Raw genomic sequence first — 17421 nt, 5'->3', positions numbered from 1 at the left:
AGGAAGAACACGTAAAAATCGAATGGATTACACTGCAATCAGATTTTATTTTGATTTCTTCAAGTTTTAAAGTTAATTAGCACGATTATCCAACGTGCAAGAATTGAAATTGTTTTCAATGCGAATAAATCTTTTATAAGAAACATTCAACAAATATTTATGTAAATCTAATAAGAAAAAATCTTTATAATAATCTGATTTTGTTACTTACAGTACTTTGAACGAGAATCGCCATTTTTACTACTCGTGGGAAATGTGTTTCACGCTTACGTACGTAGAATGGCTGACGACCTGATAGCGCTGTAGTCAGAATCCTCAGTGACTGCAGTGATGCCAGAATCGTGGGACATGGGACAGAACGCTTACCCCCACTATGACCTACCGTCATCTCCCACTATACCGTTCCCGTGCTCTCACACAAGTGTATCGGTAGCTCTGTCCATGTGCGTAGCCTGTTCGGCATTTTCCGCAAACAATCCACGTTACCACGCGACGCTCCGAGCAACTTGAGCGCATGAATAGCAATCGGGAGATTTCCTTTGAATCTCGGTACGACGGTGTTACTTTTTATTTTTAATTATTTTGTAATTTCACTTTGTAACTTTTCAGTGAAATAAAAAGTTTGAGGAATATTGATGTGCAAAGCACTTAACACGGAGACTACATACCTGACCCACGATGATTTTAATGAAATTTGGAGGGTGGAATCTAGAAGTCGAAAAATGACATTCTATAAAATATTTCATTTCAATGCACATTTTTTATAAACATTTGAAGTTACTTCTACAAAACTTTGGAAGTTTAAGTGATGTGCTTTGCAGATAAATATTTCTCAAATTTTTTATTTCACTGAAAAGTTACAAAGTGAAATTACAAAAGAATTAAAAATAAAAAGTAACACCGTCGTACCGAGATTCAAAAGAAATCTCCCGATTGCTACTTATGCGCTCAGGTTGCTCGAGCGTCGCGTGGTAACGTGGATTGTTTGCGGAAAATGCCGAACAGGCTACGCACACGGACAGAGCTACCGATACACTTGTGTGAGAGCACGGGGACGGTATAGTGGGAGACAACGACAGGTCACAGTGGGGGTAGGTGTTTTGTCCCACGTCCCACGATTCTGGCACCACTGCCCCAGTAGCTCCGTTTCTCCTTCTCTCCCACTGTCTTTCACGTTCACTCTGTTCCTCCGCTTTCGCTTTCTCTCTCCCGTACTTGGGTTCTTAGGGTGATATCACATTCAAACACAAAGTATGACGCATAAAGCGAGGTGCCTACTAGCCGTATCTTACTTACAGTTCAACGAAAGACCTCCGACGATCTGCGAACATCTCCGAATGCCTAGATTACACTTCGACTTCCTATTGTCATATGCAACCCCGGGACTCTGGCCCACTAGGATCTTCACGCTAAGATAAAACAAAAACGGCCCATCATGGATAGGATGCTCTCTTCCCTCTTTTCTTATTTTCATAATAGCAAATTAAGATCACCTAAAAATAAGGTTCTACCCTCGCGCTCCTCCGGGAAACTGTCCGTCACGGATAGGACCCTTTTTCCCTTGTTTCCCTCTTCACGTTCCTTCAGAACACTGTCCATCGCGGATAAGATCATTTTTTCCCTTTTCCCCACATTTCTTCGACCAACCATAACTCAAAAAAACCTTTTCCATACGCTTCTCGGAAAAGATGGACATCCTAGATAGGATGTCATTTATCCAGAGATGCGCTTCGGAAACTATCCCCACTTAACCTCCAACTATCCTAAGGGAGAATGCCTTATATACAGGTCCTTGGAAGGAGTAGAGTCATTAATAAAGTTACTATGAACGAGTGTGGAAGGAACCTCTGTTCACAATGTATCCAGACATTGTAAAGAGTGTAAAAATAAAGTAAAACTTCAGCAATTCTGAGTTATTTTACGACACTACTAACGATTTGTATCGCAATAAGGAAGTGCATGCGATTATAGAGAAATTTGATAAATTCTACGAGTGCATACATAAATACGTATGTACATATATACGTTTGAAATTATGTTACAATATTGCGAAATACAGTGCAATAACCTACTTCACGTTCTTTTCAAACATGCTCCGTATATCTTTTTCATTAACGTTTGTTACGACATAACTCTTACCACTCAATCAATTTTTTTTCCTTATTATCAATAAGATATTACATAGAGCAGTGGTTTTCAACCTTTTTATCGGGATGTCACCCTCCCCCCCTGATTGAAAATTCTTAATATTCCAAATAAGAAATCTAAAAATGTTCTATTTTAGCTGTGTAGTGTAAAGATGGACGATATATGCGTGCATAAGTGTTGAAATCCTGTATTGATCAAATATTAATGAATGTGAGACGGATGACAATAAGTTGGTAAATATATAAAAGCAAATGCAGTATCACGCGATTGCGATTCTTATATTTCAACTTTTTATCCTTATTATATTTCATTAAATAGTATTCTTATTTACGTATATCCTATCATACATATATATATATATCTGAACAAGCATATCTTGATTGACTAGTAATAAGTATACTACACGATAAAACCGCGATTCCCTCCTTATGCGGAATCCCCCCTGGTTGAGAACTCCTGACATAGAGTTTGTGTTTCGACATTACATTACAGAATAACATTTATGTAATGTGTAACTGAAAACTTCAGTTATTTCTCTTACCGTCAGTTTATAGTAGAATAGGTTAGGAAATATTAAAAAAAATCAAATCTATTTATAAAGCTAGAATAATGATGACCAAATGTAGTATTTCCTTAAATTTCTTTCACGATTAGATGACATACATATAAAGTGTCATCATGGAATAAATAACATTGAAAAACTATTTCTCAGAAATATTTTCTTGAACATACCACCTTGTCTACAAAATAACGTGATATGTACATACACACATATGTAGGTCATCGACGAAAAGAAATCGATTAACATACACTCACGCTAGTTTCTATTTCTATATATATGTATATATATCATTTTGATTAAACATAAAATGTAATTCAAACAATTTTAAAATATTAAAAAAGAAATGTTTATTTACCCACTTTCGACTGCTTAAATATTCACATTTATGAATTTCTTAGCAACTTTTATTTTAAGAAATGAAGTAATATGTATGACGAATATATTCACGTGATATAGAGAACGAAAATTAGAACGACAAAAAATTTAATTAAAACTCTGATGAGAGAAGATGAATTAATTTATAAAAGGCGGTAATATTATGACGTCATGTGATTATATTGTTTAAAAATGCCATTTTCAAGTGAATTATAAACAAACTTTGAGGATCCTTATTTATTTGCATTCTATATTTATCTACGAGTCTTGTATATGATATTTCAGATTACGTTTACTTTAATCTGTACATATTCGTAAAATACTTTAGTATGTACATCTGACGAAGTATTTGTGATGCAATACCAGAATGACAAATAGAAAAATCGATTGCTACTGTTGCGTGGGTTCTTGGTAAATTTGAGGGAATTGTCGCCCGTGGAGCGCCAAAGCGCTCTACTCGCGATCGTTTAATAAATTTAATGAATGAGAAAGTCTAACGTTCAATCTTTTATGGAACAATAAATAACTTGGTAAGAACAAGGATAAACGAAATGTTTTAACTATAATTTTTATTACGAAATAATACGTCTGGATTCTTTGAGCGAGGAAAAACAAATGAATCTTCAGGCGTCGTTAATATTCATATTTAATGTTAATATGTTTTTGTTAAACAATAGTCTCCAATTAAATTAAAGATTCCATAAAAGATTATTTGAGGATGATTTTGATTGGTACTCCTCATTTGTTTATTAATACATATTTCCTTTAAAGCGAGTGCTTTACACCTCAGCAATGTTTCTGTTCATAGCAACGACAATAAACATTTATCTAAACGAGCAATTGCAAATAGTAATCAATGAAATTTTACAGTATATTATATGCATATGTTATCGAGTTCTTTTGTTCATTGCTTCGGCTACACCACTGCACAATTTGAATTCGGCGCGCTTCAGAATTCACACTACAGGGCGCCACATGAGCCACATAACATTAGATTATGATTGCCCTAAAGCCACATTCACGAGCATGCATGACGAGCGATTAAATACGTCACGCGATAGCGTAACACTATAGTAGAGTCTAATAAATTATTCCTATCTTACATCTAGATCTAATCGTTTAGTTCCTCACATTTTTTATTTTACATACACTATTGTATTGTTATTGAAAATTGAACACTGATTAAAATTTATTGTAAAATCTTTAAAAATTACAATAAATGATATATTAAAAACAAGCAATGACGATGCATCACTGTTCACTGATAAGCAAGCTACATTACGTGGAATTTATAGAGCTGTATACTACTGATTGAAGTTTTCCCGTATTGATTAAACATTTTTACGATATGAAACTATAGCAAATACTGCGAACTTATACTGCATGCTACTGCAAGCAAGGCGTAAGTTACTAACTTGTCAAAGATACAATTTTATTAGTCCTATACATAAATTTTAACGTTGGTAACAAAATATATTGCACTATATTATGAAAATTTCAGCATATTACGACAATTGATGAAAAGTGATAATTTTTGCTTACATAAGTATATTTTTTAGCGTATGTTAGTAATAAAATATTTCATTAAACACGATTAAATATGTATATATTATATCATAAATGGAATATAGTATAAACATAATACTGAATATATTTTTAAATTGCATTATTCGTTTACAAACCATTAACATTTTCATGTTACTTCCAACGTTATCGGTTGAGTACAAAATAAAATTACAACGCTAATAGTGGTGAGAATTAAAACTAAATATGGTGATAGTGTCCAGATGTCAGAGTCACCTCAGCTACCCCCCATTTCCGGGTGTTCGAGGAGTTACGGGACACCCTGTAGATGCATCTGTTATGTGGTTTATTTCAGAAATTAAATATAAAACAATATAGATATAAATACTGTAAAAGTATGTACTTTTGTAAGGTTTTACTAAACTTTACTATAACATGTAGTTAAACTATATTTAAAAAAGATCATATTTTTGAGGTTATAAAATTCAACATAGACAAGGTACAGAAATTTTTACATACCTACCGGTAATGTCAAATGCAACATTAACATCATTTAGGTACTATCGGTAAATGACAAGACGAATATAATAAATAACATTCATGAAAGTAAGTTAACATAAACCAAGGGGCTTCGAGAAAATATAAATTTAGATAATAACAATATAAACTTCATATTAGTAATTTTAAATTCACACAATTTAATTTTATCTTTTTTACGCAAACAAGCCATTCATGCATTTAACAAGGTGTATATCAAAAATATATAAAACATGCAGAATATATCGTACCGATTGTATTAATATCAATTAAAACCACCCCTAATAATATGTTTCCCTCTGTTGATACTGTTTTCGCATGGATAAACATCGATTGCAATTCCTTAGGCACTTTTTACACAACACACCCTAACAATAGAATTCGATCAATGTAATAATGTTACAGATACGATCCTATCACGCTGTCGATGATTGTTATTAGAGACGATACAACTACACTTCTAAGAACAACGAGGTTATTGAGCTTCTAATCATCGCAATTGATGTGACGGATTGTACGTAAATGGACGAACGCGCAGGTCCGTGGAGGGCGCGAACGTCTCAGTCAGAGACGAGACACGGCGAGACAAAACGGAACGAAACGGTGGTGCTAAATATAATACGCGGAGGCACGCGATTCTCTTACGGCCGGGGACCGCAGGATGATCATCAACATCCGAAAGCGCAAACATCACCCTCGGTAGTGATCTTGTTGTCGTTGTTTCGTTGATACGTTTCTCGCTGCGGAAGTCGGAACGTAGAAAGCTGAACGAACGCGACGTGTGTCGAAACGAATTGTGATACAACCGGTCTCAAGGAAAATCTTGCCAGTTTTGTGATTTCTCGGGGGTGAAGATTTCTAGGGGACAATTCTATATGTGTTTCAGGCGTTCTGCCGATATCGTTTTTGTCACGTGGTAACCGGCCGAATTAAAGGTAAGCCGTCATTTATTCGAAACCATGATTTTTGTGAGTATTAGACGACAGAAATTGTTCGTTATATTAATGACTCGGAATGATTTCGTTGTGGAAACTACGAAGATTGGCGATCCAAGATGTGTAATTTTTGGCGTGATACAAACTGCGCAAGCAATCATTTAATCTTTTCCTTCTATGAAAAGTAATAGTTTTATATAACCACTGACAAACGTAATAATATTTGAATGAAAGTGCTAATACATTCGTTTCTAAACGTTATTTAATCGTTAATTGTTGTTTGTGATTATTGTACCGTTTGTATGTTTTTACGATAGTGGTTACAATGAGAAGTTTTTTAAAAATTATTTGTAACAGCTGCTACGTGCTCGTAGGGCGGTAAACATAAAAGTATTGCACGTGTACGTAAGTACATTTGTTTTGCAATTTGTACCGTTTTTTACACGGCAAATTAGCGCGGGATCGCTAAGCGTGTGATTATTTCCTCTTATTCTTGGAACCATGTTAAGAAGGCGTGAAAACGTAAACGTCTGAGTTAACGTACGCTTCGGGTGTATTACTTCGTCAATTACATCATACAATTTCATTACATCAGATCCGATAGAATTTTCCCTCTCACGCAGTTTATTTACCAATGGCGTTCGTGTGCGCACAAAAGTTCAATCCGCTTCAATTGTTCCGCGCTATATAATTCGGCCAAATACCACGAACTAGACAACAGTGCAGTGTATTTCCACCCGCTTAGCCGACTATTTTCTAAATATATCTGTTTATCGTTATTTCGTGTAGTTAGTTGGTTGTACATAACTTATCTAAACAATTATATTTACGAATACAGTGTAAATGTTGCGATGCAAATAACTAGTTTCGCCGTTCCATGATGATAATACTATGTAAACGTAAGGAAATACATTTTTGTGGCCATTCCCCAAACGCCTAACTCTTGAACTCTCTAAACTTATTCTGCTTTACCGATACCCTCTCGACAACCAAGAATGACCACCTACATTAATGGTGGTGGTACGGCAGTTTACAAACATTATCAATTTACATTATGAATGAATTTATACATGAATTTATACAGATTATATAACAATATATACATATATGTTTACGCGTTCGATGACTACCATAGAATTTTTGTACAATAAACTAACCTGAATCTAATGTGTGCCATTGTGGTATGACGTAACGACGAACTATACTTTCAAAGAGCGTGACGGTGAAACAATGACGAATTCCGAGGACCATATGGACAGCCCTATTCACCGATGCCGTTTAATGTATTAGGGGAGAAAATCGTGGGGTATCCAAAGCGTAGTTCACAGAATTTCTCGATCAATAGTCACCGTACTCTGCCAGTCGGTGTGTACGATTCGTAAATATGACGACCGTGTTCGGATTGCGTTTCGTTCAGGCGTATTATGTGACATACCACTGCACGAGTCGCACGCCATAGTCACGAGTCTACTCATACGATCGTATTTCATCGTGAAATGTCCAGCTGCAATTTCGCTACCTAATGTACTGTCAGGCAAAACTGCAAATAAAGTTGCCACGTGGCGATTTTCTTGTTTCCAACGATAATATTATAACTCAGCTTTAATTCAGTCTTGTCACGTATTCGGTAAGAAGAAATTGTCGCGGAAAACAAAGACGAGGGAGGAGGTATCATATCAATAGAAGATCATGAGAAAAGGTTAAGAATTAGTGTCGAACAGTAAACTTTCGTTGAATTGAAAAGAAAATTTCTGATGAACGAAATTGATGTGTTTGTGAATTTTTCATTGAGATTTAGTGGGTATATTAAGTTGAACGCAGAATATATAGTGTATGGTATTCCAAGACATTTACAAGGGATAAAACAATTAGTTTTTCTACATCTGCCCGACAGAGATGAATATCCAGAAGTCCGAGGGTCTTTTATCGGTGGTTTTACCTACTGAACTGGCGTCCTCGCCGAGTTCGAGACAACTCATTATAAATCAAGACCAACAGGTGTGTTCGATACAAGTAACGTAGCTTTTGTCTTTGGTTCTTCTGTTCTTTTGTCTTACTGCACGCCCATACCTCGTGTATTAACAACATGTATTGGTTGTGCTTTAACAAAACAATTTTCAATATTCTTTTATTTTGTCACGTATTGTCGAGCATAATTTTTTTTTTTTGCTTGCATTAACACATTGCCAATCGAACGAATTATATTTAAATAGGTGTAAAATTGAAAAATAGTTTATCATACTCAACAATATTACAGAGTGAAACTTCTAAAGATAATATATGAAAATAAAATATTATTTGACCGGTTGGTAGTGTATTCAATTTTGCATTATTTCACGCTTAATTTAGTCAGTAAACGTTAAATTTGCATAGGTATTTTGCGATGGAAACGCATAAAATGTTCAGTAGCGCGTTATCATTGAGCAATTAATGTAGGTACTAATTATGTACGTGTAATACATATAATATGCTTAAGCTTGCTTCCGAGATAAACAATAGAAGTTTAAACAACAAAGTACTTTTTATTAAAAAGAATTTGAAATTTTATTTAAATACATACCAAAAATTATATAAAAAAATGTGATACACATAGGTATATAATAAAATTCGTAGTATTCTTCATTTGTAGAGTTTTCCTTTAGAATTGACAAAATAACATTTACCAAGTCAGTTGATATCCAATAAAATTACTTTTATAAATGAACTACTTTGTACATTACAATTAAAGCTATATACATATATATATCTACCTATATATTTGTATTGTTCATCTATTTTCGTATATCTTTATTTTATTTAAGAAAAACCTAAAAGAAAATTATATTTTAACTTGTTAAAACAAAAGAGTTACTTAGATGTAAATTGTACGCGTGTCGCTTAATAGGACGAAGAGGCATCAGACTGTCCACTTTTGACTCCCAGCCCGCCGACCACGCAAGCGAACAATGCCTTGGAATCCGGAGCGATCTTTGTTTCTCTGGAAGGAAATCCCGTGGAATCGATTCCACCGCCAACGCTCGAGAACATTAATAAAGAGGACGGGCTTAACGAGTTCATGAGTATAGTGAACAGCTCAAGCAGAACGCTGAACGATGGTAGGTTTCCTTCTCCGTGGTTAACATATTTTCCACTGATTGTACGCATACAATTTTAATTCCTTGTGTTTTATCGCGTTATCCTCTTTCTCAAGTGATAATCCCCTGTCCTGCTAGTGGTAAAGTGAAAGTGATTATATTTCTTAAGTTTAATAATTTGAATTTTTATTCTACTGTACTTTTAGCAGAAATTAATAAAATTGTGTAATAAACTATGGTGCTATATAAATAGTATAGTTTTTTCTATCACGTTAAGTAGAATGAAAAATGTTGCGTGCTTATTTTATATTTACGAGCAACGAAAGGGAAAATTAAAAATGTTGAAGAAGTCACTCTCATTCAAAGCCTCTTAAGCCCACTTTTATAAGCATTCGGGGTTAAGTAATAGTTAGTTAAGTGGTTCTTACGTCAGAGAGATAAGGATGAAAATGAAGTGACACGAACAACGTGTCCCGTTCTTCGAAACTGAATATTTAAAAAACGCTGCGTTTGACGCATGTAGGAGGCAGGTATTTCGGTTATGAAGTTCAGGGAAACAGTTCTTTCTCGATCTAGAATGTTTTATTTAGAACAGTCTTCCTGTACGTATTACGTTTACTTTATTTTCAAAATTTTCAGTTTGAATTTTAATTCATCAACTTAACGGATTCTCGATACACTTGCCTAATCTCAACCACGTGTTACCAAATTTCTTTTATCAATATATTATGTGCTCAAGTGGCCAGATATTTATTAAAAAGAAAAAGAAATATGAAAAAAAAGTTATTCGAACGAAAAAAAAACACGAAAAAGAATACTTGTCAAACCATGTTCAGTTTTCCTCTCAACTGTATCGAAAATTTATTGTAAAAGCAATATAATCGCACGTAGCTCACCACTGTTCGCGTAACCCTCGTGAAGTAGAAGAAAATCATTCATAGTCCACTTCGTCAAGCAACTTGAATCGCGTGTACACAGCACTTATCACTCGTCGAGAATCTTACATAACTGTCTCGCGTCGATATGCGCGACACTTATATTGGCAATAAAACGCTTTAACTAGATTCAGTTCTAACTGAAAGGATGAGAATTAATCTTAACGAAGCCCAACTGTACGACCATCAAGAATTTCTGTCGACGCGTGCCTTGACGTCGATTAGACAAGACAGACAGGCTAGATGAATAGTCGTTATTGATGGCCGAGTTGCCTCGAACAATTACGAAACTTGCAAACGACGCTTTTTAATCTCGATACTCGTTCCAAGACGGTTGTACGCGATCGATAGGCAGACACGTGATTATTTTAAAGATCGTTCGATATATCGTTTTGCAGAGCCCAGTTCACGGGACCCAATGGTAGAATCGACGACCAGCGGAAGCAGCAGCGACACGAATGGGCCTGTTTGTGCGCAGCTGTTGACACAATTAAACACAGCATATCAACACCTTGCACCTGATGCTCAAGCACTGGTAAGCATTTTCACGTGAAATTAGCAACATTGACGATATGGTGTTGGGGGACAATGCACTGTGAAATGGACCTAAAACGGTGTGACAAATATAACGAATTTCGTGGAAGAATTAAAAAGTGAAATATGAATGAAGATATTATTCAAATTTATATATATGTGGTTTCCTTTTGTTAAAAATGTACAACGTTGTTTTGGTTTTTTTCTGAAAATAAATTTAGCTTAGAAAACTTGCAAGAAACTATAAATCTAAGATGAGAATGTAGGTTTTCTGTGATACACTTCGTTATATTTGTTTCACTAACTATAGGTACAACAAATAGCACTTGAAAGTAACCATGTACGAAGTTGTTCTCCTTTATTTTCTGTGGTTCGATGGATATTTGTTTTGTATTGAAAAAATTCAGTTTAATTTATTAAGAAGTATCTTACAACGATCGTATACACGTCAGATTTGTACGTTATCAAATTCTTCGGTTGCGTAGAAGAAACTATTGAGGAGTTTTGCGTGGCGCTCGATACATACATATGTATAACGAAATATAAATGTGGTGAAATACGACATCGAGCCAGCAGAGGGTTAATTATATTACCACGATATACCTTGCGACCAGCTATATACTATTACGCTTTTTGCATATTTATGGATGGCACACTGTGATAAAACACAACATTCTTTAAATCCCCTCTATGAATAGCCCGGATAACGTACACGTGTTTTCTAATAAAAGACTTAATGAAATTGTATATGTTTGCTAGTTTACTCTCGTTTTTTTAATCGTACAAGTATGTAATGTCCTTAATAACAGAGTTACTACGTGCATACACGTTGTTTACCTTTTTGGTTAACTTCTAACGTGTGCCGCTTTACACTTATGTATGTATATCTATTGTTCCTTAATGCACGCTTTGGTTTGGCCACGGACGATCACCTGTTCTACCTACGTTCTAATTGTGTCAAGTTTAATCACATTTGCGTCTCGTGCACTTTTATTTTTGATACATACTATTGTGCGCACATACGTTTGCATCAGATCGTTATCAGATCACTTTCGTGTTAGTCGTGTACAGTTGACAGTCCCGTATTGATCAATAGAGTGTTAATAATTTTCAAATCGATTTGTAATATAACAGATTTTTGGATATTTACTTTCTTCAATGTAAGTAATTCTATTCTATCCTAGCTACAAATGAAAAATTAATTTATACAGTTCTACAGGTGTGAGATTTTCAAATGCAACAGGATGTATATGTACACATGAAATTCATTTACTAACAAATTAAAGGTGTAGATAATGTTTGAGTGTGATTTCAAAATATTGCACAATATCTTGCTTATTTCTTCTTTACACGATTTTCTTGTATACACATCATAAATTAACTTTTTTCAGCTGCACACTTTAAGATGATGTTATTATGCAACTCTCAGGGTATGTGTATATATATGTATGTTTCTCTATAAGTAACTAGACATTCTTACTGTCTAGTAAAATATATTACTACCATAGAAATCATGTAAAAATTGCAGACAATTTTAATTACTCTATCATATATTGATGAATAAAAACTTAATATGTATATCTTACATTACAATTAAGGAAAATCAGCAGAATACTGACAAGTAAAAAAGTTACCAAGAAAAATACAAAAGACTAAAAGTACAGGAGGAAAGAAATGAGCAATGGGAGATCATGTTGCACCTAAAGTGTAAATCTCAAACCATAAAGTGACCATAAGTGGTTCAAATCTTTGGCTTCTGCTACAGGATTACATACACCATAGACTAGGGAACACTCTGATTGGTGAAACTGATACTGTGAACCCTTGACTACATATTGAAGTGATGTGAAAGTTGACACCCCTCTTTACTGAATACAACAGTCGATATTGGGTGACATATAAAAAAGGAGGGAAAGTCACCCTTTTTCAATTTTTTTTCATTCTAGTTCACCTTTTTACCTAGCTACCCTCTTTTCACATCTCATTTACTTTGTCACTTCAACATTATTCTTTTATTGGCTGCACACTTGTTAAATTATACATCAAACTTTTTCACCTGTTTCTATGCAAGCAGAATATATAATAATGAGGAAGCTGAAAATGATGTATCTACATCTATATATATATATATACATGCAGATTACATAATTTCTCAGAAAATATTATATTTAAGCACTAATGATTGCAAAAATATGCAAAATCAATATCAAGGATATTCAGAATATTGGCATGCATATTAAGTGCAAGAAGAAATACTGTACATTGCCATAATCTTGCAAGCTGAATGAACTTATTTCTAGACTGTATCTTAGTTTATTACGATGTTCTGCAATTAATTTTATATTTTCACTTGAAAAGCCTGGTATCCAACTGCTGTACTTAACATGTTTTGGTCAGTTTGGCACAAACAGGGAATACTCTGCCAAACGTTGCAAGCAATTCTTGCAATAGAGACACGTTTGTCACGGTATTTCTATTTCCTATCGATAAATCGCTATCCAATTTGGTGCAATAATTCATTCCGTTGATGATAATATATTTAACGATACTCTCTGATAAATAACGATTCAACCTCAAATTTCTCAGCAAGATTAAAATTACCATTTTTTTTCTTTTATTTCGGACGCGAAATTCCTCTTCGTACTTTTCAACTGTCTCATTTCTGACAATGAAATTATTTATTCCCAGTTGCATAGTTTTGGCATTTGTAACGTAGTCAGTATTTTAACATTCACGAATATTAAGCACTTTGAAAGTCATTCAAATTACTTTCAGAATTGTTCGATATTTAGAATTCACGTGACTTTCGTCTACGGTGTTAGGTAATTTTGGCCAGCACAATGTTTTCATAAACTTTGTATCACGAACACGAGATTTATCCGAGAAAACTTTGTCTATATTACCACAATCCGGATGAAAATTGTATCGCGAAACATTAAGAACAATTTGCCCAACAGATCGTAATTCACTTTTGATAATATCATCGGTACAGTTTCAGCTGTAAAACCGAATTCTATTAATAAAACAGCTTGATCAAGGTGTTTTGCGTATCTAAAAATTCAAACTGGGCACCGTCTATGTGTATATCTTCTATTTTCACACCGACGCGTTCATCGATACTTATTGTTTCCGTTTCTTCCCCTGAAGAAGCTGAGACAGTCTGAAACAAAAGGATCGTTGATTGCGAAACATGCATAACATCGGGAAACCATTTGAACGACCTAGATTTTGTATCCTGTGCCCAGCACGGTAGTTGCAATTTTTATAGTAACATCGAGGCAAAAAATCGTTGCTGTTGGCCAACCAAATACAGGACTGGTGTATCTCGCTTGGTCGGTCAGTTTGATCATGTTGGAGTGTGAACTGTGCCGACCATATATATGTTATCCCATGTAACTAATCGCTTGCTGCTTCCTAACATTGTTATGAACATCCACTGTAACTGTTTAGTTTTACAATCAGGAGAACGGCGGGAAGCCACCTTTGGTCGGGATACAATTGATGGTGCCGAAACCGTCGAAGGATTATCGTTTCATGAAATGGAACTGGCCGCTGATACGGAAGACGTGCTTTTGGTCTTTGATGTCGGTGCTTGCTGGATGTACGGCTCTGGTCATCGGTGTAATCGCCACGATGCCAAGAAAGTACGTGGTGCAATGGTTGTTGGAAACAATGACGGTATTATTTCTATCGAGGAGGGTAAAGTTTGTGAGAGTAAATTTAATTTTAAAAATTTTGGCTAGAGAGAAAAATTGAAATAAAACTTTCTATAGAATAGAAATTTTAATGGTTGGTTTCATAAATTGAAGAAAAAAAAAAGAAAAAGTCAGGTCCAAGATAATGTGAAGTAATTCATTTTTACAGGTGCGACCCGCCGGTACAGTGGTGGCAAGGAAGCGTTTTCTACGAGATATTCCCAGCATCTTTCCAAGACTCTTCAAAAGCCGGTGATGGTATCGGCGATCTTCGAGGGATAACGATGCGTTTGGACTATTTGAAGAAATTAGGCGTACGTGGGATACGTCTGAATTCAATTTTTCCGGCGGCACACTATCCTGAATATTACTCGAACATCGATAATCTGACAGACCTTAACAAAGAATTAGGAACTTTGGATGATTTCGCTACGCTCGTGCGTGAAATTCACCGACGAAACATGAGCTTGCTCCTCGATCTGCCTTTGTATCCGTTTATAAAGACTTTGTACAATGAGAGTACATCATCTGAAAAGCCTAACAAAACAGACAAAGCTGTGCGCGAGAGAAGAGACGTTACCGATGATAGTGTCCTAGAGGAGGTCGTACTGACGACACCTTCCACGTCGCTGCAAGCGATTCGAGAAGCATTGTCCTCGATACCACCTCCTTTGGACGAACCAGAGCAACAATTACTCATTTCCAATCACGTTAATGCCGTGTCGGATAACCTTGTCACGACGGCCATTAAAATTTGGCTAGAAAGGGGGGTTGATGGATTCTATTTAAAAGGACTGGAACATTATGTCGAGGAGGAATTGTTTGTGAGCAGCCTGAAACACTGGAAGTACATTCTAGGGTCTGAAAGAATACTTATTTGTCACATGGATGCTTTGAATGCTGCCAAGTCGATCGCGGCGAGAAATTCCATTCTAATGAGGATGGATCTCGTGGATGTTACGTTGCGCGTTGCTAATGGCACGATGGAAATCAAGAGGCAAGTTGAGGAGGTCACGAAAGGCCTATTATTCGAGAAACCAGGTTATCCTTGGATACATTGGTCCATAGGCGGTGTGGATTCTAAAAGAATAGCCTCTACCATTAACGTGAAGAACGCAACCATGGCCGCTACTTTGTTAGGGATGATGCTCCCAGGAACACCGAGTATATTCTACGGAGACGAGGTATAATTTGGAATATAACATGAGTCTACCTACTACTACTGTAGTATGTAAAGTGTTGTAAAATGGAGTCCAGGACTTTAGGGAGATGTATAGTACTATGTATATGTATAGTACTAATATTAGCTATGATATTGTTAATAACTTATATTTAATTGTATTCGAAAGATCTGTATATTACACTTTATGTAATAACTTGTAAAAGTTTCATTCACTTTTAGATAGGTATCATGGACTGCGAATGCGAGGATCATAAGGATCTTCCTCACGTGCACAATTTGCCTCCTATGTATTGGGAGAAGATTGATGGTTCTGATGTTAAATTTGCGTCCATCGGCGTTACGGCTTGGCTTCCGGAAGCAACGAAACCGTTAGAGACAAGTTTGTACGGGACCATCACTGAGATGGCTAAACTGAGATCAGAGACAACTCCGATTTACGTTAAAGCGGTGCTAAAAGAGAATCAGGTGCTGGCAAACTGTGATATTAGGTAAATTTAAGATTTATATTGTATCACATTCATTGTGGAAAACGAATTCTCCAAATGTTACACTTTTCCCGTAGGTATGCTGATGATGAAATGATTGTAATAGAACGATGGTATCCACGACGGAACTCTTACGTCTTTCTAGCCAATTTAGGCAATAGTACGCAAACGAAGGATTTATCTTTCCTTTATTATGGTGGTCAGGTTGTAGTTGGTCCGTCATACAGATTGAACAAAGATGTATACTTCAAGCAACTAATTATACCTCCAGGAGAGGCTATTGTCATAAAGCTCGATAAATGAAGGTCCATTAGAAGATTAAAGATCTGTATCACATTCATTTTCTATGTACGGTCGAGATTTTCGCGTCTTTGATTAACATTACAAGCGTGAATATGTGATATTTTATTTGAAGTATATCGTTGACGTTGCGAACGTTGTACAACGAATGTTTAGATAGAAAAAGTTCCTACTAAGAGTAAAAATCCCTTAGGAACCGTAATGTCTAACAAAAGAGGAATGACTTGACGAGAAAAAGTGATCATATATGCGTTATAAAAAGAAACAAAGAAGGAAAAAGTTTGTGCTCTCTCAACGACTTTACGTACACGGGTAAAATGTGTTTGAACACAAAATAAATCAAAAGCTCATACGAATTACAAAAAAAAATCAAATATTACATTTTTAACTTTAGTCTGAATAATAATAATGAAGAAGCACAACGAATGATCACGCATTTCACATTCCAAAAGAAGACAGATCATTTCACGTTTGCCTGTGTTCATTTTAAATGGTCAAAGTCTAGGATGAGGGACTGCTTCACTATTTTGTATATCTTCTAATCATTTTGATAATAAAACCATTGTTTTGTTAGCCTTAATCATGATTACGAATTCAACGTGAAATTCGAAATATTTTATATTATACGGAATACAAGGAAATTTATTCATGTCATTGAGTACAATTTTAAATCTCAGATTGATCTAAAATATACTAAGTATTTTTGTAATGAATTTTATCGCATATGATAAGAACTATTCGCAACGTGTAATTTTCACTTTTTTTATAATCATTTTGGTACTAATCGAGTGATATTTTACCGATGCGTGAATTAAATGGTGCTTAAGTAAAAAACAATCTTTTTTGTATTTTTATTCAACACGATACGTCGTGTGTTCTCTTGACACGAATTTTGTATGTTACGCGTAACTGATTTAAATGTACGTTCGTTTGAACTCGAAATATTCCGGTACAAACTTCGTAATAGTATTAAAAGAGAAATGTAATATTTATTATCTACAATGTATCCAATGTATTAAAATTTTTACCTTAACAAAGTTCGATTTTGATGTGAATATTAATATTTGAGAATAAAAAACAAAATGTTATCTCATAATTTTTTAATTCTTATACGTTCTCTTATTTATTTATCTT

At 35.0% G+C, this 17421-nt stretch overlaps 2 protein-coding genes across 4 annotated transcripts in view; one reads left to right on the top strand and one right to left on the bottom strand.

Moving 5' to 3' along the window:
- The window catches only part of LOC108578620 (thioredoxin-like), a 1787-nt gene extending 1299 nt beyond the window's left edge, over positions 1-488 (bottom strand). Inside the window, exon 1 of the mRNA XM_017941983.1 lies at positions 212-488. Within this exon, the coding sequence (XP_017797472.1) occupies positions 212-388 (177 nt within the window). The 5' untranslated portion in view covers positions 389-488. The remainder of the gene's footprint in view (positions 1-211) is intronic.
- A 5238-nt stretch (positions 489-5726) lies between these two features.
- On the top strand, positions 5727-16290 carry LOC108578632 (neutral and basic amino acid transport protein rBAT-like). Of its 3 annotated transcripts, none has more exons than XM_017941999.1 (8): positions 5727-6081; positions 7976-8079; positions 8966-9176; positions 10489-10625; positions 14075-14268; positions 14489-15503; positions 15722-15990; positions 16065-16290. In XM_017941999.1, the coding sequence occupies exons 2-8, from the start codon at positions 7978-7980 to the stop codon at positions 16288-16290; spliced, it is 2154 nt and encodes a 717-aa protein (XP_017797488.1). In that variant the 5' UTR covers positions 5727-6081; positions 7976-7977. The 3 variants fall into 3 exon arrangements, with proteins under 3 accessions (XP_017797488.1, XP_017797487.1, XP_017797485.1); XM_017941998.1 differs by lacking the exon at positions 5727-6081 and adding an exon at positions 6921-6980 and having other exon boundaries at positions 14087-14268; XM_017941996.1 differs by lacking the exon at positions 5727-6081 and adding an exon at positions 6921-6980.
- The last annotated feature ends 1131 nt before the right edge of the window (positions 16291-17421 follow it).

Source organism: Habropoda laboriosa, unplaced genomic scaffold (assembly GCF_001263275.1).
Source record: "Habropoda laboriosa isolate 0110345459 unplaced genomic scaffold, ASM126327v1 scaffold45, whole genome shotgun sequence".
Classification (NCBI taxonomy): Eukaryota; Metazoa; Arthropoda; class Insecta; order Hymenoptera; family Apidae; genus Habropoda; species Habropoda laboriosa.
The sequence above is the reverse complement of the archived record's forward strand: the minus strand, read 5'-3'. Positions and strand labels throughout refer to the sequence as shown.

Bases quoted from the DNA above. Each gene is read 5' to 3' on its own strand.
- LOC108578632 (XM_017941996.1), top strand. From the start codon at position 6,959: ATGATGATAATACTATGTAAAC. The intron at 6,981-7,975 runs GTAAGGAAATAC...TCTGCCCGACAG, and splicing joins GATGATAATACTATGTAAAC to AGATGAATATCCAGAAGTCC. The intron at 15,504-15,721 runs GTATAATTTGGA...ATTCACTTTTAG, and splicing joins GTATATTCTACGGAGACGAG to ATAGGTATCATGGACTGCGA.